Source organism: Carcharodon carcharias, chromosome 1, assembly GCF_017639515.1.
Source record: "Carcharodon carcharias isolate sCarCar2 chromosome 1, sCarCar2.pri, whole genome shotgun sequence".
Lineage (NCBI taxonomy): Eukaryota > Metazoa > Chordata > Chondrichthyes > Lamniformes > Lamnidae > Carcharodon > Carcharodon carcharias.
The window spans coordinates 75,273,660-75,301,203 of NC_054467.1; the positions used below are offsets into that span (position 1 = coordinate 75,273,660).

Consider the following 27,544-nt stretch of genomic DNA (forward strand, 5'->3'; position numbering starts at 1 on the left):
ATCAATTTTAGTGGTCCCCTTACGTCATGACCATAAACTAGTTTGAAAGGACTAAAACTAGTCGATGCATTAGGAGCATCTCTAATAGCAAATAACAAGAATGGAATTCCCCTATCCTAATCCTGTGGATGATCCTGACTATATCCTGACGCCCAAAGCCCCTTGTGACTCCGGATGATAAGCTGTTGACTTAAACTGTTTTATCCCCAAACTGTTCATTACTTCCTTAAACAGCTGTGACATGATTGTACTTCTTTAGGTAAACCATATCTTGTAAAACATTTAGTTCACAAGGGCATCGCTTCAGGAAACCTTGTAGACACATCCATTATTGTCAGTAAGTACTGATTTCCACTTTTAGTCTGAGGGAGGGGTCCTACACAGTCAATCATGACCCTACTAAAAGGTTCTTCAAATTATGGAATTGGAATTAAAAAGTGCCAGCTTAATCATTGCTTATAGTTTCCGTATCGCCTGACATTTGTGACATGTTCTACAGAATTTGACTACATCTCTATGCAATCCAGGCCAACAAAAATGTTTTTGTACATTTGCATGTGTCTTTCTAATTCCTAAATGTCCCCCCATTGGAATTTCATGAGCTATTCTCAGAATCTCATTTCTATATCTAAATGGTATAACAATCTGATGCACTTCCTTCCAGCTTTCATTTGCTGAAACATGATAAGGTCAGCATTTTCTCATTCATCATGTCTGCTGGTACTTTATTATCCATCAAAAGAATTAATATTAACCTGTGATGCATCTCCTTATGGTGTGGGAGCAATATTATACAGAATAGAAGATGATTCCGAAAGCCCAATCAGCTATGTCTCCAGAACCCACTCTGCAGCCAAGAAGAGTTATTCACAACTAGAAAAGGAGGTTTTATCATCAATATTTGGAGGGAAGAAATTCCACCAGTACCTGCATAGATGACATTTCATCATTGTGTTGGACCATAAACCATTAATGGGTTTATTCAATGAGGAAAAAATCATTCTGCAATAGCCTCAGCAAGAATTCAACAATGGGTTTTGATATTATCTACATATAAGTACACCTTTATGTACCGTCCTGGCTTGCATATTGCAAATGCAGATGTACTCAGTCACCTCCCATTACCAGATAGCATTGTACATGCTCCAGTGCCACAAGAAGCTGTGCTTATGCTGAATTTCTTGGCTCTTCACCTGTGTGTGCGAAGCAAATAAGGAATAGGACATATAGAGAAACAATTTTGTCAAAAGTCCAAGACATTGTATTGTGAGGGTGCTCAAATTCACCAGTGTCTGTAAAAATAAGACCATTCCATGCCCGTAAAACAGAGTTAAGTTGTCAAAATGGAATCCTATTGTGGGGATCAAGAGTCATCATTACTTCACAAGGAAGAGAATCACCCTTGACAGAGCTTCACAGTGCACATCAAGACATATCGAAGATGAAGATGCATGTGCGAATCTACATCTGGTGGCCAGACATAGATTGAGTGCAACTATTGAAAAGCTCCACCAGTGTTTTAGTGTACATGGCCTACCAGAAGTCATTGTTTCGGATAATGGTACAGTCTTTACTAGTACAGAGTTTCCGAGATTCACGAGTTTAAATGGAATCAAACATATTGTAACAGCACCATATCATTGCTCATCAAATGGGCTAGCTGAAAGAGCTGTGCAAACTTTCAAATTGGGAATAAAGGGGTTATCCAAAGGTATTCTAGAAACTTGACTTTCCCTTTTCCTTCTCAATTATCATGCGATGACTCATTCAACTATGGGTTCGGCACCATCTGAATTATTGATGTAATGCCACCTACACACAAAGTCTGGTGTTTCCAAACTTAGAGGGGAAGGTAGAAAAGAATCAGAGTAATCAAAAATTGAATCACGATATTCATAGCAAAGCTCGAAGACTTACTGGAGGAGATAGTTTTTATTTGTAATTTTGGAAGTGGACCTTGTTGGGTTCCTGGTACAATTGTCTCAGAACTTGGACCTTTGTCATTCTAATTGGAAATGGAAGACTGAATTGTTCAAAAACATGTGGAACATCTTAGGAGTAGAGACATTCCAACAACCAGCTATTCCGCCTGTGATTAACGTCGAATCATTAATCCCTGAGGTGACAGACCAACCTAGAATACACATAATTGATGTTTCTGTAGAATTGCCTAACCCTGAACTGCCACTTTCTAGTGATGTACCTGACGCTGCAGTTCCTGATCATGCCGATCCAGTGGGCAAATCTACGCCGCTCTAACCAAATAAGAAAATTACCTCAGAGACTTAATCATTAATCACCTGACCTGCATATATGTATATGTTGTGGATTAAAATGTCCTTTGTAAATAGGAAATGATAAAAAAAACTAAAGGCGGGGGAAATGTAGGGATTGAAGGTATAGCTTTACCTACTGCCTATTGGGGTCACATGATTGTTCTTGATGAATGAGCCCGAAGCGCGGGTAATCCGGGGAGACAGAGCTTTCTAGTCGTGGACCTGGTTCAAGCTTGTAGCTTCTAAAAGAGCTCTTTAATAAAGTTATCTGTTTCAAGTAGAAGCATGTCTGGTATGCCAAGTCATTACAGATATGGACTAGCAAGCCACTCGGTTCTAGACCAAATTAGGGATAAATGCTGGCCTTCCAACAACTCCCACATTCCATGAAAGAATGAATAAGATGGTGGACATTGACACTGACAACTGGAGGACAGTCGATGGCCATAACCCCTGGAGGCTAACTGTTTGAAAGGACATTAGATGAGACAAGCAGAAACCAAAAGCTCAGCTGGCTGAGAAGAAGGCTAGTGAAAACAGAGGCTAACACAGTTAACCACTACTGTGCAAACCATCATCTTGAGATGGAAGGCTGTATTAAAGTCAAAGGGAAGGGAAAGGTAAGTCCAGAATATTACTTTAAGTTTGAAGAGTAGAAACTAGAGAACAAGGATCTGAGCTAGTAAAAGGTAAATTCAGGACTGATGTCAGAAAGTTCTTCATACAAAGAATGATCAGCATATGGAATAGACTTCCAGGTAGGGGTATTGAATAATTGAAAATCCTGTGACTTTTTTTAGCACTGGATATTAGAATTGCAGGACTCCAGGATCTCTCTAAATGATGAATTAGAAGAGCCGAGTGGCTTTCCTCCTCAACTATCTTGTGAAGATATGTGCAAGTTGGACTGAAGCCATACAGCTATTACTTAAAACTTCAGATTGGTATTTTCTTCAGACATTGTTTGGCAGCAATATAAAAAAAAGTAAAATTGCATCAGATTGCATATGTATTTTGGTCTCATTGCTCAAGTCACTAGTAAATCCTTGACTGTTGAAATCATTTCCAGGTGAAGACAAGTTGGTTGATACTGAAAGGGGAGATGGATGCCCCAGCTGACTCCCATGATCTGGACCCTAAATCATCATCTCGGAGCCCTGCTGCTGATAGAGAACTGCTGCAAAGGTCAAGCACTGATTCACTCTTTCAAACAAGTAAGTGCGTTCTGCACATTGACAATTTAATTCCCACTTCGTTGTTTAACAAATTGATCATTTTATTCATCAAATTGGAAAGCATTGAATGTTGTGTCTGTTAGGGGGATATTGTTTAACCCTCTGAGCAATAGATCAACTAGTAGTTCCTGGTTGACTAAACTGCAATTTGTTACAGGAATTCCTCACTCCAAATCGGCTTCTCTTCCTGGTTATGGAAAAAATAGATCACACAAGGTAAACAAGTTTTATGTTTAAGGTTTTTGTTTTTAAGTGACAGTTTGTTATTGGAATAATGGACGTATTGTATAACCAACTTTGAATAAGGACTAAATCCAATTTGGATCCTTATATAATAGAGACTTTCCTGAAAATATACTCCTTTGGTGGTGGGGTGCATGGGGGGGAAGGGGAAGAGCAAGCTTGGGAAATCATCGAAGACTGGCCAGTTTCTTTTTACATTCAGGATCAGTATCCTGATGTAAGATCCTTAGGGAAGACTCTATGTTTTATGCAGGGGCCCTAGGAAACCTCCCCACAAAAATGGCCAGCTACTGAATTTTCCAGGCAGTGATTCAGGTATGCACCAGAGATGAACCTGTAGTTGCAAGTGTACCTGCTAGCCACATGTAAATTAGGTGTCTTCCCACTGACCACACAAACTCTACTGTGGTCAGTGCCACAGGTATGATTCCAGCATCCAGAGATTTTTACAACCTATAAACTTAATGCAGTTAGTTAATCATAATGCTGTAGATTTACTTACTCAATCCTTCTGATTTACATTTTGCCTGAATGTTTCATGCATCATTCTCTGCTGGGTCTCCTATCCCATTTTTATGCCTTTGGAATGGATGAATTTTGTCCCACACCTGTATGTGTAGAGAGCTGGTATGAATTGGTTAGTGTTTCTTATTCCTGGTTATGGGGGAAAACACCTTGGCCCAAACTTTCCATGCAGCTGTTCTTATTCCGTTACTGTAACTATGCATTAGTGCAGTGGATATCCTATTTGCATGTGTACATGGTTGTGGAATAGGAACAACTCTGAGGAATCTCAGGGCTCTTGTCTCTGCTCACTCTCTTCATAGGTAGTCCATTTATCTATGAGACCAGTACAACCAGCATAGCATGAAAGCAAGACTGGAATTTATTTAACACCTTACCATGCCTCTAAGAAATGGCCCACACAATGCACTATTTTGAGACACATTGACCAATAGATAAGTTTAAACAATGGCTATTTTGCAGAAGCCAAGATATTAAAATTAGCAGTGGATTACTTGCCTGTTTCAGGTCTGCATGTCTATTGCATCAAACAAGCATAAGGGCTAGAAATAAAACTGCCAAGGTGTCCTTCCCCAATCCCATTTTCAACTTCGGTCCATCCTTCTTTCAGACGCACAGGATGGCTGTGAATTAAAATTCTCTCCAATGAGATCACTACCCATTGAACTAAGCTGGCATTGAGTGGTACTAAGTCGACAATTTCTGACTATATTTTACTTTCTGAAATGTTTCTTGTGACTATAGCTGGCCTCTATATAACAGTAGTGATCAACAGAAGCTGGATTTTCGTGCTGGGCTCAGGAAATGCGAGCCAGGCCATTTCCCAAGTTCAGAAATCCGACCTTGTCACCTCTGCCCATACTCACCATATCTTCATCTCCGGGTGACATGGGTGGACAGGGTTTAGGTTTGCTAAGTCCCGAGGCAGTGTCGGAGGAGTGCAGGTACCAAGGAGGGTTAGTTAGAAGGTCTGCCTCAGTTCACTGGGACATCGACCCAGCTCTCCAACATGGTTCTTATATCCCTAACCCTCACCCCTCATACCCTACCCATTCCACACCATGGTCCCTCATATTCCTGTATCACCCTCTCATTTCCACACACCACTCCATGCCCCCTCATATCCTCATGCCACCCAGTGCTACCGTCATATCCTGTCTTAACCCTATGCCCCTCCATGTCCCCTCCTATCCCCATGCTCTATCATATTCTTCATTCTACCCATGTCCTCTCCATGCCTCCCCTCATACCCTCCCGTATTCTCATGCCCTCCATGTCCCCTTCCATGTCTGCTCATATTCCCCATATATATTCTCCATAGCCACACAACCAGTGTTCATGATAGGCAGAGCTCAGGATATCTTTGAAATGGGCATTTAAAAAAATAAACTTCTAACAATTTAGTAGAGTTGTCATAGTCAAAGACACTTCATACTGAAAAAAATTGTCCTCCATAAAACCCACTCCAAAAAACGCAGATCCCTTCAAGTGGTCAATCTGTCGTAAGAACAAACAGATGATTATCCATGGTCCGGTTAGGGACCAGTAATTTTTTCTTTAACATAGATAAAGTTTGAAATCCGTAACCCACGTGGAGAATAAAGCCACAAGATTCCACAGTTTTGAACAAACAAAATAAACGTTACTACATAAAGCCAGAAAAGCAAAACAACCAACAATATTTATCTTAAACTCTAACATTCAGAATTAACATTAATATGAATTAACAGACAAACAGGCAAAGCTAATAGGCAAATCCCTCAAAGAATTTCAACTCTTCACTTTCAAAGATCTAGTCTCTGAATTCCCTCCAAAAGCCACTCAACTCAGACTGGCTCAGTGACTGCTCATCTCCCAATGATTCAATCTCTTCTCCTGAGACTGTGTTTTAAGGGGTTCACAAAGCTGCACTCCCACCTCTACTTGTTGGCACATTTCCAACTCTTTCACAGACTGCTAGCTTCGCTAAGCTGGTACTGCCCCTGGGTTTCTACAAACTCCAGTCTCCCAGCTGCACTGAGCTATAAATGGCTCCTAGGGCTCCTCTAAGCCCTAACTGCCTGGAGCCGGCTAACAGCTCCCAAAGCTTCTCTGTGAGCTGAAAACCGCATGAGATTCAAACTGGAACCAGACCCCTCTCCCAGCAAACATACAGATAAATTGAAACCAGAGAACTTTGCTAAGCTCCACCCATATCCATAACAACATAGAGATAAAAACAAAAACAAAAAACTGCGGATGCTGGCAATCCAAAACAAAAACAGAATTACCTGGAAAAACTCAGCAGGTCTGGCAGCATCAGCGGAGAAGAAAAGAGTTGACGTTTCGAGTCCTCATGACCCTTCGACGACCACGCGCCTTTCCCACTGCCACACATCAGGGATGTCATTTTAATAATCTGCATCTAATTATAAGTCCTGCTCGCTAGAATCATCTCTCTACGTCAAATTCACTGCCCACATCGGTGGGGAAATAGGCCGGCCCAGAACACATCTTGACATGTATGATGTGCAGAAGTCGGGACCTACCATTAGGGCCTTGCTCACATCATGGACATCCGAGGAACAGAGATGCTGGAGCGCCACAGCAACCGGACCCTGGAGGAACACATGCATCACATGCTGGGTAGGTTCTCATGGACGTGGCTCCGCCGGGAAGCAGCTCACGGAAGGTGAAAGGTCACCGTTGAGGGTCTACTTCAGGATAGCAGTGTCTTGGCCATGGTCTGCTACGATGATCATCAAGGTGGTGGAGAGGAAGGTCTAGGCTTGACTGGGAGAGGAAAGTACCAAGGGGGAGATGAAGTTAGGAGGGGGCAAACAAAGGTGTCAGGGTGGGGTGAGGTTGTGGAGGGGAGGGATTAAGGGGGGAAGAGGGTGTAATGGGGGAAAATGTGGCAAATGAGGTGGTAGGCGTAAGGGAGGAAGGAAGGTGTAAGGGAAGGAGTTTGGAGGGGGTAAGGAGTCCAGGGGAGGAAGAAGTTCGAAGGATGGAAGGATTCGGGAGGGGGGAAAGAGTACCGATGTGGGGAGGATTCCGGGGGAGGAAGGAGTTTGGACGATGGAAGGAGTCTAGGGGAAGGAAGGAGTTCAGAATGGGGAAGGAGGCCAAGGAGAGGAAGGAGTTTGGAGAGGGAAGGAGTCCAGTGGGAGGAAGGAGTTTGGATGGGGGAGGAGGGAGTAAGGAGGGAGGTGGGAGTTAGGGGAGAGGAAGTAATAAGGGTGGAGGAAGGAGTAAGGGGAGGGATGTCCAGGTGAATATGCAAGGGAAGGACCTGTGAAGTCAGTGCCTATCTCCAGGGGAGCGAACTGAGGGTGGGCATGGTAGGAGGGAATGGTGAGAATGAGAGAGGACAGACTGAGCTGGTAGGGTGGGAGGGTGAGGTTGCAAAGGTAGTGGTAAAAGGGACAGCGAGGGTGGTTGGTGGGGACTTGGAGGAAGACACAGATCCTGGGGTTGCGAATGAGGAGTCAGGGAGGTCAAATGGATGGGGGTGGGATTCTCAGGAAGATAGGGCACATGCATGTTTACCTGGACCTCCCAGAAAGAAAAGTGTTCTGGCTGGTAGGTGACAGTAGGGAAGTGGAAGTTGATACCAGGGGTTCAACAGTGATTGGGGAACACATGGGTGACTGGGGCAGGTGAAAAAGGCAGGGCAGCTGAAGCCGTACTTCACAACAAGCATCTTGTAAAATTCAAAGTGAGCGGAGTCTCGTGTTGGACGGGCACAGGTACTGTGTGGAAGTGTGATCATTGGGTGGGCAGAGATGCAGGTCAGCTCAGATGGACAGCTGAAAGACAGCATTGAAAATGCTCAGAACATTGAGATGGAGGATGGATCTGCGTACGCGGGAGAGTGCTTGCACGAGGCTCCGAAAGGCCCTGCCACACATACACTTCTCCCTCTAGAATCAGTTGTGGGCCAGCCACGGGCAGTTGATCTGCTAATGCGGAGAGGGGGGGTGGAGGAATGCAGGGGCGAGGACTCGCAAAGCCTGTCAATGAAGCTGAAAGACAACATTACACCTTATTCAGTGAAAGTGAATATGTTTTCAGATTATAAAGTGACAACATGTGTTCAACCATGAAACCACTTGTGATCAGAAGTTCTTTACTTTTCTAGGCCTACCATTTCAGCTAGGTGCTGCCCTGACATCCGCAGGAGGAGTGGAGCCAGCCTTTGCAATGGTTGGCCCTGTTGCCTCTGATGACTTTGGCATGAATCCTCAGGAGATCCAAGGCCTTGAGGGCCCTGGCTTGCTTTGTCCTCCTGTTGGCCAGCTGCTCCCTCTGCGATGACAGAGGATGAGGTCGAGGGGGTCACAGGCAAATCGGACTCGGAGGGAAAGGACAGCTTCTGAGATTCCTGGGTGGCTGACCCAGGGGTGTCCAGCTGCCACTCCTATCCCCTTCTGGTGCCCAAGAGCACCGAAATGACTCCTTGAGGGGAAGGAGCACCTGGAGGGATGTTGAGGTGCCCTGTTTCCCTCTTACATTCCCACTGCAGGAACTCACCCATCCCTACTCCAATAGAGTGCAGGTCTGTGTGCATCTCCGCATTCTGCTGGACCAGTGTCTCCATGGCATCTGCCATTCTTCCCATGGAGACCTCCATACATGCACATGTGGTCACCACTTCATCAGAGAGCAGGCAGATGCACTCTTCCATCTCCTTTTCCATTGTGTTGAGGGCTTCCAACAGCTCTGCATTATGTTTCCCCACCTTCTGCTGACTCTCCATGATAATTTGGAAGGCCGAATCCAGAGGCTGTCAGCTGACTCAGACTGCACAGGTGCCTCTTCCCCAGCAGTTGTCCGAGTGCCAGGAGTTCGGCTGAACCTGCCTTCTTCAGCTGCAGACACATATCCATGCGGGGACCACCAGATTGTGAACCCTAGCCTGCTCTAAATCTAGTTCTCACCGAGATGTGTGTCTCTGCACTGGTGGAGGATGTGGGTAAGCGTTGTGATGGATCTTCCAGGCTGCTTATTTCTAGCCCTTCAATGGAGAAGATGTCCTGTTGGCTAGAGGTGAGGACCTGGATGGAGCTGAGGGAGTGGCTGGCTGAGGATGCCGCTTGCTTCGCAGAGCTCCCTGTGAACCAAAGTAGAGATAATTAGTGCATGGCAGCACAGTCAAAAGCAGGAATTAGAGCACTCACAGTTGCGTTGAGAGAGGGATGATGTGGTGCAGGATCCTCACGAGGGTGTTTGCTACCCACCTCATTGTTGCCACAGGAACGGTCCACATCCTCACCATTTAGCGCTATGGCATGCTTCTCATAGTGAGTGAGGGGTCTAATGTGGGCCACTCCACCCCTGATCTGGGACCTCTCCCTGCTGCTGTGAGCAGCTTCTCCTGCATGAAAACAGATGGAGAGACTGTGAGCAGGACACATGGCACTGCGTGAAATGTTTCTATGGTCAGCAGAACCATGGACAGGATGAGGACGCGCACTCCAGAGGATATGAACCTGATGGAGATGCAAGGGTGTGTGTGAGTGTTAGTGGTGTTGCCCTTTGAGATGCAAGATCCCTGTGGATGTGTGATGGATTTGTGAGTGTGTGAGTTGAGGGTAATGAGAAGAGTGACTTAGCCTAGAGGAACGGATAAAACCAGTCACCCTCTTTCGGCACTGGATGGCTGTCCTATTTTGCAGTGCTTTGGTGCTGACCACCGCTACCACTGCCTCCCATGCAGGATCGGTGACCTTGCTTGCTGGCCTTCATCCAGAGTGGGATAGAGGAATTCGCAGTGGGCCTCCACTGCATCCAGTAGGCACTTGAGGGAGGCATCACTAAATTTGGGGCAGCATGTTTCCTCTCTTTGGCAGCCATCAGTTCCCAGCAGCTTCCTATCACTTGAAGAGTGCTAGCTTTTTGCATGGGCAACCTTTAAATATGGCGCCTGGTTTACTGAAGGACTGAGGTGATGGCGGGGCAGGCGAATCAGAGGATGCCCCGCCAGCTACCCGGCGTGTTTCCTGGATATGCATAATTAATGAGGTTGCATGGACAATACAGCGCACAAACCCGCCACTGCGGCCAGCGGATTTTCCCACCTGCTTTTTTCCCACCTGCTACCGCACTTAGTACAAACCTGGGATGATTCCGCCCTTAGTATTCTGCAATATTTGATACTTCTAAAGGTTAGAAAAATAAAAATAGACCTTTTTAAAAATTCTAACAATAAGATTGTTGAATTGCTCAACTGAACTGAACAACCTCATGTACAGGAATGTGGTTCTTTAGAAACAAAGGCCTAGAATTTGGATCGGACCCGAATCGGGGTATGAACCGAGAGCAGCAGTTGCCACACACAACTAAAGAGACTGGAACTAGGATCACGGGAAAATGGTGTGCCAACCTAATGTGTATTTTACCAGTGGGCTGTTGGCATGTGTCAGGTGATCTGGACATAAGTGAGAGGTCAAGCCCAAGACAATATTAATGGCTTCATATCCATGAATTTAATTAGAAGCCACCCTAATTCAGCCAGATCCACTACCTGATTGGCAGGTAGGAGCAGAAATTTGGTGGCAGGACCCACAGCCTGGAAGTGGTTCCCAGTTGTCGGGAAAGTCGTGAGAGGCTGGAGGGCTCCAGTATGATCAGAGACAGAGAAATCCATAGCAAGAGAGGCATAAGACTTCCCTGTGAAGCCCAAAGGTTCGTACGGGACCTCAAAGAAAATTCAAACACTTAACATGTGGCCCTCCTCTGGTCAATGGTCCACCTCCTGGCAAGGTTTGGCTTGACCAGGAAACCATCAGTGCTCCCTGCTCGGGCTTCCAACTAGAACTGCAGGTCAAGGCCCAATCAGCATATTTAGAAAAGATGCCACTGCCTGCCTTGAGGTGTTCTTCTCATCTGCTCATGGAAGCTGGTTAAGATTGGGACATGGCAGGATAGCAACGGGATCAGAGGGGATAAGTGCTAGCCTGCATTTCAGCTTCCATCCAGCCTGAAATCAGCCTGGCGAGAAGAGCTAAGATTGGGACTGATATGGGTAAGATGCACATTGGTGATGGAAGCAGAAAATCTCATGTAGCTGAAATTTAAAGGGATGCGCCCAATCGAAGAGGAATGTCAGAGCAGCGGGGAAACAATCTGTGCACCCTTAAGAAAGGCTTAAAAGGCATTTCAAACCATTGATAGCCCTTTTCCAAGGCAAAACAGAAAGAGGGCTAACAATTGTCAGACAAATATTTAAGTAAAGGAAAACCCAATGTATAGACATGTGTCTGCAGCCATGTAAAGACCTTGGGGAGAATTTTCTCCCTGTTGGGTAGGAGCAGGCGTGGGCGGGCGCGCAGACTATCGCCGCCCGCAATCGGCTGCGCGCTGCCATTTTACATGTGTGGGCCAATTAAGGCCCGCCCAGTGTGACACACGCACCCGGAAGCGCCGTCCGCTCTCTGTGCGGGCGGGGGGAGTAGGCTAAGTCAGGGCATGTGTGTGAAAGAGCACAGAAATCTCCCTGAGGCACAAAGCTGCCTCAGAGAGATCAGTTTGATATTTAAAAATTTAAATAAAGGAAAAATAAAATTTTTAAGACCTGTCCCCTCATGTGACAGGGACATGTATGAATTTTATTGAAAATTTTTATTAAAATTTAAAAATCTTCATGAAACCTCATCCTGCACGTGGATGAGGTTTCATGATAAATGCAAAGGTCGCCTGGGCCCTTTGCCTGTCCGTCAATCTTAAGGTTGGACGGGCAGTTCTGTTAATTATTGTAATTGGTGTTTATATGGCCTTAATAGGCTTTTGACAGTTCAGCGGCGCGCACCCGACTCCAGTGCATGCCCGCCGAACTCAAGATCTGAATGAAGCGCGGTGACGTCAGGATGCCCGCCTGACTTCACCGTGCATCATTTTAAACTTCGGCAAGCAGGACCCGTCCCTGCTCGTCGACATGAAGATTCTGACCCATCTCAGCACCTAAGCCCCTATTTGATAGCTGCCAACATGGAGATAGTGCTCCATGTGATGGCTGCAAGAAGGGTGTCCTTGATTGTCATTCCATAACCTAAACCCCAATAAGTTATCAGGGGCAAGTTTGAACATCAACTCATTGGTTATGCCAGCCCAATGCTGTATGCTAACTGCAAGTATCCTTGCAGCAGATGGCACAATGTTATTAGCGCTCTCTGCTGAGTGAAGCCTGTGAAAATATGTCCCCATGGTTATCGCCAGGTTGGTACAGGAGGACAAGCAAACGCAATAGGTGGCACCTTGTTGGGTGAAGCCAACTAAATTATCCTGCCACAAAAGCAAAATACTGTGGATGCTGGAAACCTGAAACAAAAACAGAACATGCTGGAAATAGTCAGTGGGAGAGAGAAACAGAGTTAATATATCATGGCAATTGACATCAACCTGGAACGTTAAATCGGTTTCCCTCTCCATAAATAATCCTACCAGATGTTTTGTTTCATACAGAATCACTAAAAGCCTGACCACTATCTACAAAAGTTGCAAAAGCTTGGTGGCTTAGTGATTGCCCTTTCCTGCTCTATCAGTCTGCTCGTACTTATATTCAGACTTCGCACCAGCCCATAAAATCCAGATCTCAAACTACCCAAACCTAAACATCTCTGTTGACATTAGAACAGGGATTGTACATTAGTGAACCAGAGTAAAGACACAGTATTAGTAAGGGAGCTTGATGCTTTTTAAAAGTATCAGCTTCTGGCAACTGACATTCTTAACCTTAATGATCAATTTACTCACAGAAAATAAAATTTAAGAAAAAAAAATCTTTGTAAAAAAAGACTGCAAAAGTTTATAACATAACAAGAATTAAAAGCAATTGTCAACCTTTTGACATTCATAAAAGCTTCTAATATATTTACTTGATATTTCCTCTCTTTAGACATCAGATTTTGAATCAAATCATGATACCAGCTGGGGAATGCGAGGTGAGGAATCATTTCAAATACAGTATCAATATCAAAAACCTACAAATAGAGCTACTTTGATTTTCAGTAATTTGTTTTAATTCTTTAAAGTTGTTGCTCAAACCTCACTGAAATGAACTTTGTTTTTACAGAATACAAGGTAAGAAGTTGACTCCTCATCTTAAATTCCTGGTTCCTATCCACCAACTGCATCTGACCAGGTTAAGCTCTCAGTCTTTCTTCCCTCATGTTTTATTCATTTCTATATTGAACAATAAAGGCATTTAAAGTTGGCTACAGAATGATACAACGAGAGCCAAATCATGATTCCCACACAATGAACTCTTGATTTCAGCAAATCCATCAGAGAGGTATAAAGGACAAGTGATGACTTCCCACCTAGACAGAAAGAATATCATAGTAAAAGTTATTTTTAAACTGTCATCCTGTAATTTCTAATAAGTAGATATCAAGTGCCATTGATTGGAAAGGAAGAGAAAATACAAAATTACTTCCCTCTTACCAGAAACAATTTGTAGAGTCAATGTGAAAAGATTCTATTTTTCCCAGTGCACAGCTGGCTGATCTCACTCTCCAGAGGGTAAATCTCTCCATCATCCTTCTACTATCTTTCCATTCCCTAAGCTTTTGAACACGTAATTGGGCTTCTGCCTTCAATTTCTGTAGTATTAGCCTGCAAAACTTCTATTTCCTTGCAAACATTCATAATCTCATTCTGGAGAAGTCCATTGATACCTTGGGCCTGACTGAATCCTGGACCACTGACAATTTTTACCCCATACCTCCACCTTTCCTTTACCTAAGCCACCTCACCTGGTTATACATCCCATTACATTTCCTCCCACACAAAATGCTGTGCCAGCGTCAGAGCACTCATCTACAGCTCCCGCCTTGCTCTGTCCCCTTAGTTCTCTGGCAATTACTCCTGATTTGCATTTCTCATGCTCTGCCACTCATTTTACCCCTCCTTCAAAGATTTCATTGTTGCTACTCAAAGTTGCCTTCCTTAATTAAATCTTCTCACATAGCTCAGCTTCTATACTGTTTCCTTATGTAGAGTGATTTCAAACCACCAGCTAAATTCCCCCTGCTTAAGCTCTCGGACATCTCCAACCCATTGATCTCACCTGTCCTCACATTACATATAGACTTTCCCAAACACATAAACGGGGGCTTAGATTATATAGCAAGGTGAGGAAATAATTGGAGATTCAGTTTAATGTAGATTAGTGTAAAATCATGCAGCTTGGTTATAGAATAAGCAGAGGAATTATCAGATTATTGACAAAATGCTGACAAGGACAAATTAGGAAATAAACTATATAAATCTCTGAAAATGTCAAGCTAATGTCTGATTTTTCTTAAGAAATAAAGTGGGATGTTAATTTAGTTGAACAGCAAGAAGATGGACTAGAGTAATCTATCTTTTCTGGTCTTAAGATTTCCAATGATGCTAACTTGGCATCAGAAATGAAAAAAAGAGGTATAACTGAGTTTGTCCTATTGAGTTACTTTTACTTGTTGCAGGTTTATCCTTATGAAATGTTAGCTGTTACAATGAAAGCTCGTGTCAAGCTACCAAAGGATGTGGACAGGACCAGACTAGAGGTAAGAATGCTTGTGGTAAATGGAAGCATTTCCATGGCACTCCTCTTACAATTATAATTTTTGTCACATACATAGCTTTCTCTCATGCTTGATCTTGTGTGGAATTTTCTGTCAAAGCTTGAGATGTAAAAAATAAAAAAATGTTGAAAATGCCAGAAAGAATGTCAGTATCTGAAACATACAGATTGATTATCATTTTGGGTGAGACCCCTTATTAAATCTATTCTGAGAAGTTATTAACCTATTCTTAGCTTTCAGATTGTATTTTCATGTGTATTTTCACAATTTTATTTGAGATGTACAGCATTTGCAGCTTTCTTAAATTTCCAGGGTTTAAATATATGTTTGAGTGCTGAGTAGCGTGTGTTTCAAAAGTCAATATAATAACATTTGATCTAATATCATAAAATTTATGCATCCTTTAATAATATTCTGTTTGATAATCACAAGTTATAATAATTATAGTAATCAACAGAAGCAGGAATCAAAATAATGTTTCTACTTATTAGCATTGATGTCATGCATAATAGAAGGGCAGAATAGCAGGGAGATTATGATTAGAAACATTATTAGAAATCATCTAGCCAAATCCAGACAGATGTTGCTGACCATAGAGATCATCAGGGATTCAGATCAGAAATTTACATTGAACCATGACAAGCTCATGAAGCAAACTGTTGTGTTTTCAGTTTTTCTTTTGCCCCAAGGAAATTGTAATAAGGTGTTTTAAATGAACAAAAGATAATTTAACTGAAGAGAAAACTACTTAGTAATTTGTATTATACTATTAATGTCTAGAACTATCTGAGGGTTGTTCAAAATGTGCTGTATAACAAGAGGAATTTCATGAGAGGGTATCTGTTCACAAGTGATTCATAACTGTGCATTATATCACCTGCAGTAATTCCCTTGGCATCACAGGCAGCAAGCACATTACATCTGTTTGACAGGGCCAGTGTCTGCAGACCTCTTTCTCAACTTCTCCTAAATCCCTGCTACCCAACTCCCAATCAGTCACACCCTCTCTTTCCAGAATCTGTGTTTTCTCCTGAGGTGTGACTTTATTCTGGATAAAACTACCTAGAAGTTACTCCCCCCTCCCGTATGTATCGGAGTCTCTCCAACTCGCACTCCTGCCCAATGACTCTTATTTGAGATGGAGACATCTCCTGCAGATATGTTTGCTGCAGACAGTCTCACCATCCACAGACTACCACATTCTGCATTCCAGACAAACAACCTGCTCTGCCACTCTCAGACCAGCCTCCTTGAGTTTTTTAATTAAAATCTTTATTCAATGATTTGTAGTTATATCAAGAAGTTTAACTAGTTGAACTATACATTTAATACAGTACTTATTACTTGCCCAGTCCTAGCTGAAAGTACTACAGTAGTTTAGAGAAAAAAAGAAACCTTAAAACTCCACAACCAATCACCCATCTGCTTACCTAATTAATGCTTGTGGACTTCAGTTCTCAGGTTTCACTATTTTTCACTCCCTCTCTTGACCACTCCCTATGCCAAATTCACTCACTCACCAAATTCTGAGAGTTAAGCAAGTAGTCTGTCGAGCTGGATTTCCTGCTACTTATAATGGGCAAAAGCTGACTGCCTTTGTAAATGACCTAAGCCCTAATTTTAACCCAGCCCACCCAGTGGGAATAGGGTATGTGAGAGGTTAAGGTACTGGCTAGCTGAAGTCCCTATGTTCCCATTGTGTTCCCCCTCCCACCATTTTAATTGCTGGGATTCCAGCGACATGAGGACCTCTTGCCAACATGAGTGGTGGAGGGCTAAATTAAAATATTAAGTGTGTGGCCTAATGAGACAAACCTGCCAGTGGAACATGGTGGAAGGCAGCAAAGTTGCAGAATAATCTAAAATAAGTATATTTTCTTATTTTTCTTATTCCTTGTGGTCTATGAGGACCTGGAGTAAACCTCCAGACCCCATCAGGCATTCCTGGTCCTACTTAGGATCTTCTCTTCCAGCAGCTCTTTGGAGACCCCTCCTCACCTCCATACACCAGACCCACATGCTAGTCTTGTGCTGAGGACCATTCCCTTGAGTCCACAGTAATATGAGTTTCCTGCATGAATTCCTCATTCTGTCCACTGACTCTGTTGCTAATTGTGCCAGCTTCAGGTGGGAGAGAGTTTAAATTAACTTCAGGCGTTAAAATGGCCCACTCCATGGTCCATGGGACACTCCTGCCTGGCCTGCATCCTGCACCTTGCCTGCCCTACACCTCACCTGCACTGAATCCACCCCAAATTAAAACCTGGACTCTATAGCTTTTTTGTTTTGGGGAAGCAATGAGTTCATTTCGACCACAAGGATAGAAACTTGATCAACGTTACTAATTGTAGCTCTGTGTTCGTTCAGTCTCCCTGGGAGTTGCTTATGTGAGCTTTCTAATCTGTTCAGCATATAAAGCCCATCAAATCTCTCTCACTTGTTTCTGCCTATCTGATCCAGGGAGCACTTTTCAGATATCAACATCAGAAAACTCTAAGGAGTGACATGATCAACAAGAGTGACATTGATGACAAATTTCTTTATGTGTAAAAATCCGTACATCACTTTTAACAATAATGTGCATCACATTTGAAAAATAAAATCTACGGCTGGGATGCCTGTTCCTGATTTCCCTTAAGAGTTTCCTGACTTCTGAGGGTTTCAGCATTCCTTTCTGGCTGTGCATCCCAATAGTGCCCTCTTCTGACTAATTCCTCTCATTGCATTTTTATTTTTCTAAACATTTTGACATCTTTTTGGGGGTTCTGAATGCAAAACTAAACTAATAAAACTTAAAGATCTTAATAATTACAAAGAGGTAAGGAGGGAGGGGGAAAATATCAGTAGCCAATAAACACGCAGCCACCGGAAAGGCAGAGGTGCAGCTGAATTTGATGTGAATTTGTGTACGCAGTTTCCCATCCAGTAACCAGTTAGTTTGAGAGGCTGGCCGGGTGCCAGGAAGAAAAGCCTGCAGTATCCTTTGTCCTTGAAGCAGCTTTTGTTTATTTAATAGAATAAATACTTCCATCAAATCAAATTTAAGACAGCTACCAAATAAGGCAAATGATTTAGCCAGCTCCTGAACACAATGCCAAGTTTTTTTCCTGACATTATAAGTGTATCTTCTGATGCATTGAGGTTAGAAATTGATTACTTTTCTGAGTAAATGGGTTTGTATTAGGATAAGTAATGGTTGTTTCAATATAGTTGTTAGGAATGTGAACTCAAAAATTTGTATCAAACTCAGCATTGTGAGCCTACTGTCCTGGGACATCAGTCCTTAACCTGATATTTTATGCTGATAGATAGGGATTGCAGTATGGAGAAAGATAGAGATTAGAGGGTGTCAGCGATTGCAGGAAGGGACACGGCGCACAGTAGGCTAGTTTTGGGGAGGGGAAGCAACACTTATCTTGTGCATTGGTTGTCTTTTTTTATTCATTCATGGGATGTGGGGGTCACTGGCTAGACCAGCATTTATTGCCCACACCTAATTGCCCTTGAGAAGGTGGTGGTGAGCCACCTTCTTGAACCATTGCAGTCTATGTGGTGTAGGTTCTGGACATTTAAGAGTCAACCACATTACAGTGGATCTGGAGTCACATGTAGGCCAGACCAGATAAGAACAATAGACTTCCTTCACTAAAGGGCATAAGTGAACAAGATCCCAGAAGGAAAAAAGCTGTTCGGACCAGTACTCCTATTTCCCCAGTTTTTAATGGTGTTCCATTTTAAAATATACCAGTTCTGACCTGTCATGAAAATTTAACAATTTTCATAATGTTATTGTGATTTATAATAGAGGTAGGTTAATAGTGGGGTATGGATTAGTTTCTCTGTGTGTGTGTGTGTGTGTGTGTGTGTGTGTGTGTGTTGGAGGGGTGTGGTTGAATTAGAGACACCTAGTCGAGCTTTTGAATGATAAAAAGGGAAGTTAGGTTTGAAATGCTAAATACATAACCATGGCTGAAGTTTTAGACTTTGAGGTGTGAGGAACATTTGCACTTTTAGATAAACTAGAGTTTGACTTCAAAGATATGATTAAATGTTACAACTAGCCATACGAAGCTAAGTCAAGCAATTTGTTTATTTTTCTCAAATGTTACCGATAATATGAGTACTATGGAAGATTTATATTTTAAAACACGTAAAGTAGCAAAAACATATTGGAACAATGGAATTTACTTTAAAAAGGGAGAAACATGTATAAAGGAGATGAGGTTATGTGTAAGGAGGAAGGCATTCTAAGACCTAACACAAGTGCTAAAAGCCTCCAGCCTCTAGATATCAAGTTGCTGTCTACAGGAACCAAAGCTAAGAAAACGCATTGTGAATATCACTGTCCAAGGTATTGTGTGCTTTGCCTGGGTCTGTTGAAATGTATTTGTTTTTACTGTTGCCTTAGCAGAGGTGTAACTGGGAGTTATATTAATTAGAGGAGCTAGGAATTATCATAGTAGTAATTTGTAAACCTATGTATGTGTTTAAAATCTTATCTTCTATTAATAATGTTTAATTTAGTTTTGTAAAAAACCTCTAATTCTCGGTGGACTCATTACTACTGAATTCAAATTCACATCTCAAAATAAAATACAAATTGCAAGAAAACAGTTGTGGTAGTTGTTTCAAGTTTCCCTCTAGGATTTGAGCAGCTCAGCATTTACCATCCACTGTGCCATAACAGACCAGTATTCTTATTTCGTAGTTTTTACATTCTAGGATGGGTTTTTACGACAATCAACTCATGGTCATCGTTAGACTTTAGTTCCAGACTTTTTTATTAAATTCAAACTCCACCAGATGGTGGGATTCAAACCTGGGTCCCCAGAGCATTACACTGAGTCTCTGGATTATTAGTCCAGTGACAATACCACTACACTACTGCCTCTCCATAATTGGCTATTGTCACCTTCCTTCTGCTGTTACATTTCTCAAGCCCTGGGAAACTCAGTCCAGAGGCATTAAATCCAAATGACTGCTCAAATCTGAGGCCTGCAGCCTCCTTCTGCAATGTAACAATTCTGCAATTAACATATTATAATTACTAGCCCACCCCTCGTATGCAGGTTACTCTCCTGCCACCTACCCGCCATGGTTAAACCGGAAGAGGCTTGTCTGTGTTTAATTACTTCAGCTTCAATTCATTTGGCTGCATACACACGATGGCTTTCTCCAAGCTATTACTGTGCACTTGTGCAAGTAGCTGGCTGACCTTTGGTTTTCTTTCTCCTCCTGGAAATCTTAAAAGTTCCCTCTAAAGTTCTGAGATTTTGTTGGATTATAATTACTTTATTCTCATTAATGGCCTCTTTACATCAAACCACCATAATATTATTCTCCAATTTAATTTTTGTTAGGATTTTTGGGCATCAGAGTGAAGGATGGTAGTCAGAATCACTATGAAGCACTCCCAATTTAAGGATAGCCATAGTTAGGTGCAGAGTAAAATTCCCTCTGCTCTGCCCTGATAATGTATGTTACTCTCTATTCCAGCAGGGTGACATTTCCATTCTCCTCACTAGCTATAAATTAGAATTTATTTTGTCAATTGACAAATGCTGCTTTGGAGAAAAGAAAAAATTGTAAGTATCAGAAATAGGAAACCACTGCATTTTAAATGATCATTAAATAATCAGAAAGGGCATCTGGACCACATAAGTTCTGTCTTATAACTTCAGTAAGCCCTTGAATATTCTGCTGATGGTGATGGAAACCATGACTCAATTTCATGTTGTTCAGGCAATTAATAGCTGACAGTCATGGATTCCGCTCCTCCAAGGCAGTAATCAGAGGGGTGGCAATATTCGGATCCAGCAGAACCCCAGGAATGGCGGCGGCCACTGCTGGGTCTGCAGCAGGCTGCAGATCAGCAATCATTGAGGAGGCCCAGAGCAAAGGTAAGTAGGGCTCACCACTGGATGCCTGATCAGGACAGACCACCCCCATTCCCCAAGCCCGCAGTGAAGCCGCTAGGAAATGCCCATCCGCCACCATTGGTAAGATATTAGAGGTAGCGAGAAGTGGCCTTTAAATTACCGTTAATCAGCCACTTAAGGACCTAAGAGCTGGCAGGCAACCCATCACCTACACTGTCGCTGGTAAAGTAGCAGTGGAGGTGGGAAGGCAATAGATCTGGCATCCTCACCATCCCACCCAATTTTAAGACCCCCCCACAACCACCTCCCAGCCCACTTCTTGGGAGAGGGACATAAAATTCTGGCCAAAATGCTTTTGATTTGCCCCATCTATTGCCTTTTAGTAATAATGTACAAATTCCACTATTCCTTAGCATTTCAGGTTACAATGAAAACAATCAAACTTTGTTTAATACTCCACAATGTCCTTCTGTAAAGCAAGTGATTTAATTTAGTTAATTTTAAAAGCTTTCCTAGGATAACATCTGACTTTGGTTAATATGGCACGAAACCTTAAAGTTGGAGGGTATCAAATGGGAGGTTATTAACAGATCCTGTATAGTGTTCTTATATATCTCCCTAAGACCTCTTAAAGCATCACTATTTAGCCATGGCTCTGCATATCACTCAGTAGCTTATTTTTTGTACTGTTCCCTACCCATTTGTCATTTATGCATTCTTTTTGGAGCAACCATCTTTTTAAATGCAAAGGCAGCTTTAAGCAAGTGCAGTCTCTTTTCTAGTCATTGATTCTGACTCTTTATTTGGTTGACATCATCAGACCTTTGGGTAATGCAGGATTTAAGTGAGTCTAATCATCATGTCCAGTCTCAAGCACTATTGGTCTCAGCAGAACTGCAGCTGTCAGGCAGGGAGATCAGCTGCATGTATCCACCACCTTTTGCCTTTCCCCTGTTACGTTTCTCTATTTAAACCAATTACTGGATCCCTACTCATGGGGGAGAATTTTCCCCATGTCGGGCAGGCCAGTTGGGAGCGGAAGTGGGTGTGGAGCTGATCGCTATCGGCTCTGTGCCACCATTTTATGTGGCCAATTAAGACCCGCCCAGCATGATGCAGGGCCAGTAGTGCTTGGTGTTACCTGTGCGGTCGGGGGAGGAGGGAGAGTCGGGGCCTGCGCTCTTTCGTTCATGCTCACAAAAGAGTGCAGAAATCTCCCTGAGGCACAGAGCTGCCTCAGGGAGATTAAGTTCATATCGAAATCTTTAGATAAAGAAAAATAAAAATTATTTAGACATGTCCCCTCATTAGACAGTGTCACATGAACTGGGACATGTTTGTGAATTGTTCAAAAAATATTTATAGATTTTAAACCTTCATGAAACCTCATTCCACCCGCCAATGAGGTTTCCTGAAAAACGCAAAGGCCGCTTGGGCTCTTCACCTGCCCGCCAACCTTAAGGTTGGACAGGCAGCTCTGTTAATTATTTAAATCGGTACCCTAATGGCCTTAATAGGCCTTTGACAATTCGGCAGACGTGCAGCCGTCTCCGGCACGCACTCGCCAAACTAAAGATAGGAATGATGTGTGGTGATGTCAGGATCCGCGCCCGACACCACCGCGTATCATTTTACACATCAGCGTGCCGGGCCCACCTCCACATGCCGATGTAAAAATTCTCCCCATGATAACTGGGATCAACTCCTAAAGGGTTAGATACAAACTCACAAGACGGTGTCCTTCTTCCTCCAGTGCTTATGTCAGCCCAGTTTAATAAATATTTAAGAACCTGCTTAATAGTGGAGGAACCTGACTGCTAGATTTTTATCAGCAGGTGGCACTCTCAGCAGCTCTCGAGCTGTGTACTGTTCTTCCAGTGCTGTGCCAATTAGGTGAATTAGGTGTTTAACGCATACTGTGTCTGATTGATAAAATATTCAGTTTTGTTCCCAGGGTCTGTCTAAAAATATCCCAAATGTAACTTACTTTATTCATTCAAAAATGAAATATCAATTTCTTGTAGTAAAGCTTTGTATTGTGCTTCTAGAATGCATTTGATAAGCTTCCATTCAAGAGGCCATTAGCAAAAATGAAAGTACATGAATATTAATTGCCCAATTAAGAGCCTCAGTTGGCAACAGGGCAGGAAGCCTGTCAACGGGCCTTCCTGCCACAGACTTAATCAGGGTGGAAGAGAAAGGCGGCGGGGTTCCCATCTGCCACCCTCTCACCTGATTAAATGCTCCTCCTGCCACCAAACCCACCACAGGGGAGGGCATTAAATTTCACCCATTGAGTTGAAAACACTGTGGAATTCAGTGCGGTGGATTGTGCAGTCATCCAATTGGGTTCAAAAAAGATAAATCAGGTTATTTTCTTAATGGTGAGGAACTATGTGCTGTGGAAGAGCAAGGGTATTTAGGCATCATTGCCCAAAAATTACTAAAAACGAGTACTCAAGTATGAAAGTCATCAGTTAGACTAATGAAGGGGTCTGGCCTTCAAACATGAGGAAGTGATGCTTTGGTTTTACAGAACCTTGGTGAGACCAGCTGACCTGGAGTCCTGTGTTCACCTAGCCTCAGGAAGGATACATTACACTTGGAGAGAATACAGTGTACGTTCACCAGAACAATATCAGGGCTTAAAGAATTAAATTATGAGGACAGGTTGCGTTAACTTTGCTTTTATTCCAGTACATTTAGAATGTTGAAAGTTGATCTAATTGAGGTGTTTAAAATAATGGATTTAATGGGATGGATATTGAGAAATTATTTCCTCTGATGGGGTAATCCAGAACAAGTCAGGCACTGTCAGTCTTTCCAGAACCACTGTGCACGATTGGAGTTATTGGAGGAGTCTGTCTCGGCTATGAGTGCCATGATGTCTCAGGTCTTTGCACTGATGTCTACCTCCATGGAAAAAGCTATCAACTGCATGGAGCATCAGACATGGCAGGCAACCAAGTGCTTACCGGTCCTGACTGGTCCACAGTCAGCAAGATTGAACAGAATGGAGAAAAGCCCCGCCTTGGCCTTTCATCAGCTCACTCAAGTGCAGCAAAGTGCTCTCCAGCTCTTGACTAACAGGGTATTGGAGGAGTGGGCAATGAGAGGGGGTAGAGAAACTGATTATGGAAATGGTGACTCTGCTCAAAGCACTCCCACGCCTTGCCCCTGCCTTTCCCCAATCAAAGCCCAAAAGCTTCTTCCTGCCCTGATGACTGAGTTCATCCTGCCACAGGGTCAAATAGGGGCTGATGGTAGCATAGTGGTAATGCCACTGGACTAGTCATCCAGAGGGCCTAGTGGGTGAAGCAAGGTGCAGATTTCCTGCTGAGGCTATCTAGTCAATGCCCAGGGAACAGGGGTTCAAATCCTACCATGGCAGGAATTTAAATTCAATTAACAAAATCTGGAATTAAGAACTAGTCTCAGTAATGGTGGCCGTGAAAATATCATCAATTATTGTAAAAATCCACCTGGTTCACTAATGCTCTTTGAGGAAGGAAATCTGCCATCCTTACTTGGTCTGGCCTACATGTGAATCCAGACCCACAGCAATGTAGTTGACTCTTATCTGCCCTCTGAAATGGGCCAGCAAGCCACTCAGTTCAAGGGTAATTATGGATGGGCAACAAATGTTGAGCTTGCCAGCGACGCCCACATCCCAAGAAATAATAAAGAAAAAAGATGGGACAATCTTTGGTCCAGCACTCAGGGCTCCAGAATCCAGACAATGTCAGCCACAGGCCTTTCAGCTGTCAGGGCAGCGGAATGAGTATAGAATGCTGGACGCAAGCAGCCTGCTTGCAGTTCTGCTGAAACCACAGGAGTAACGTCATGTATGAATAATGGAAAGAGGAAGAGGAGGGCTGTAGTTTCACAATTTGTCACTTTTATTGTCAATGTTTATGCGCCATAAACTTTATTTCAAAGCTCAGGAAGAGGAAAAGTTTGCACATCCACCGATTACATTGATGTCCCCGAGGGCAGAAAGCACCGTAGGCTATTACTTGCATGGCCCAAATGAGTTTCTTCAATTATATCATTAAATCACAAACTGATTCAATTCAAGGAATTGAACATTGAATTTGTTCAATAATATTCAAAAATATCAAATGTATATGAATTCAAACCAATTTATTTTATTCCTTTTAATTTTATATAATTTTATGTTTAATAAATGGACTGCAGCGGTTCAAGAAGGCAGCTCAGCTTCTCAATAGCGATTAGGGATGGGCAATAAATGCTGGCCTAGCCAGTGATACTCACATCCCATGAACAAATAAAAAAAAATAATTTATTAAAGGTTGGTTTGATTTTAATGCCAGGATTTTCAATTCCCACCCGAAGCCAATGCGCCTTTGGCTGGTCCATGAAATTTCCAGTCCGACCCACGACGATTCCCGCCATGGTTGGACTGAAAAATATCCCAGCCTAAGTTTCTTAAAGAAGATACTAATTTTCCAAACTTAAATAAGAAAAGTCATGCATAAAGTAAAAACTACAAACTGATCTGAACCATGAAATAATAATTTGTAAACATACGTCCAGGATTAAACTGTTGTAACAAAAACAAAATATTGCTGACTCTGGAAATCTGAAATAAAAAGAAGAAACGCTGGTCATGTAAGGTCATCTCAACCCGAAATGTTGGGCCGAGTTCTCCCAAAAGGAAACAAAGTGTGGTGGCGGGCAGTTTCGGCAGTGGCCAGTCTGCTGCCCGTAATGGTGGCAACTCACGCCTAGTTCTGTGCTTGGAGCCTCATTAATTGTGCAGAGGCTCGTTTCACTCCAAATCACCTGGGGGGAGGTCAGGAGCTGATTTGTCTGCCCGCCGTCAGCTGACAGTCCAGGTGGCATACTTAAGCACTAGCCCAACACAATGTCAATCTCTCCAGCCCACCAGAAATATCTGCAATGCATAAGAGAAAGGCCGAGAGCCTCAGCAGGAAATCTGCACCCTGCTTCACCCACTAGGCCCTCCGGGCCTTGGTCAGAGAGGTGCAGGAACAAGGGCACATGCTCTACCCCTCAGATGGCTGCAGTAAGCACAGCAGCCTCACCTCGGGCCTGGGACACCGTAGCAGAGCTGGTCAGTGTGGCTGAAATCTGTGTCCAAGGTGCCACCCAGTGCAGAAAGAGGATGAATGATCTCATCTGCTTCATCAGGATAAGTCATCCTTCAACACCCTCCAATATCAAACTTTCATCATGGCATCATGCACTCAAAACCACTGTCACATCTATCATGTTGCTCACACTCCATCCTCTGGCCTTTCTGGGGAGGGCTTACCAGACACAGGGGATATGCATCTCATCCAACCTCTGCTCCATCCCTTCTCATCACATGCCTTCCTTTCTCCTTCATATAGGCTAATCTCGCACACAATAGTTTTGAGAGAGCACAGACCAGGGGAGCAACGTCTGACATCCTTGCCCTCCGTATCTGGAGGCTGCATCCAAGCTGGCTGGGGAGGACAGGGATTGCTCCTGTGGGGAAGGGGAGATCGGTCTCTCCCACCAACCCAGTACGGATCACAGCTCCATCACTTCATCAAATCCTGACATTCACATTGAGTCACATGCAGTCTTACCTAGCTCATGCTCATTAGCTGAAACAGTCTTTTCTATTTTCTAGGCACAAGCGCGTCGAGGCCCACAGCCTAGTCCAGCAGCACCAGTGCGAGCCAGACCTCATCCGAGGAGGAAGCTCCGGAAGAACCATCATGGCGCTCACATGCACCCTCCACCAGCTCAGAGACACACATGTCAGTGAGACACAGATGCAGATTAGGCCGGGGCTTACAATCTGGGGAACACCTCACTGACACGTCCCCGCGGCAGTCAGAGGCAAGAACAGCCCAGGTCTCTGGCACTCAGAGGGCTGCTGAAGACCAGCCTCCCGCTCCGTCCGAGTCAGATGATGAGCCTCGGGAAGCAGCCACCAAATTTATGCTGGAGATGCAACAGCGGGCGGCAGAGCATCAGGCAGAGATGCAACAGTCACTCAGCAGACTAGAGCAAATGATGGAGAAGACTGTCCGGGTTCTGTCTCATGCCGTAGCTCCGCCACGAGGTCACCATGGGGAGGCTGGCAACCACCATGGAGACATTGGTCCAGCAAGCCTTGCAGGATTTGCGCTCAGCCCTGCACTCCATGGACAAACACCCTGGTGAGCACCATCAAGATAAAGTTGAAATGGGGATGAGGCACCTTGACCTTCCTCCAGGAGCACCATCTCCTGCAGGAGTCAGGTTGGGGCCCTGAGGCACCCACAGAGAGGATGAATTTCAGCTGGACACCCTGGGGACCTCCTCTCAAGACACTCCAAAGATGTGCAGCCACTCACAGCCTCCTCTGCCTGTGACCCCATCTACTCCAGCTTCTCAGGCTGCTGAGGGCACTTCTGCCCCTGAGCCGGGGACCTTTATCAGACCGGGGCCCTCCAGGCCACAGGTCACCAGAGGATGTCAGCCAAGGTCATCAAAGACATCAGGCTGTAACAGTCAGCAGGCTGCCTCCACCTCTGTTGCAGATGTCGGGGCTGCACCCAGGCATAGCGCTAGAGTTAGGAAAGTTAAGAAAAATTGATGTCAATTTTGGTCACAGGTGTGCGAGACATGAACTAATTTTCACTTTTGTCAATACATTTGATGGTTATGTGAATGTTCCTGTCAACTGAAGGCATTGAGATTTTGTACTTTGGAGTCCTCTTATTTCGAAGTTTAGCCAGTGATAGTGTCCCACTGTGAGATTCACCTTCCTGTGATGTCAACCTCAGTTGAACTAGTATCTGCACCCTTGTGTGATGTAAGGGAGATGTGGTTAA

General features: G+C 43.7%; 1 protein-coding gene across 1 annotated transcript in view; it reads left to right on the top strand.

Annotated features, from left to right (window-relative positions):
* Window positions 1-27,544, top strand: part of ablim2 (actin binding LIM protein family, member 2) — a 502,624-nt gene that overhangs the window by 426,021 nt on the left and 49,059 nt on the right. The window contains exons 15-19 of the mRNA XM_041204527.1: window positions 3,346-3,490; window positions 3,669-3,727; window positions 13,158-13,203; window positions 13,335-13,342; window positions 14,731-14,811. Coding sequence (XP_041060461.1) covers window positions 3,346-3,490; window positions 3,669-3,727; window positions 13,158-13,203; window positions 13,335-13,342; window positions 14,731-14,811 — 339 coding nt within the window. The remainder of the gene's footprint in view (window positions 1-3,345; window positions 3,491-3,668; window positions 3,728-13,157; window positions 13,204-13,334; window positions 13,343-14,730; window positions 14,812-27,544) is intronic.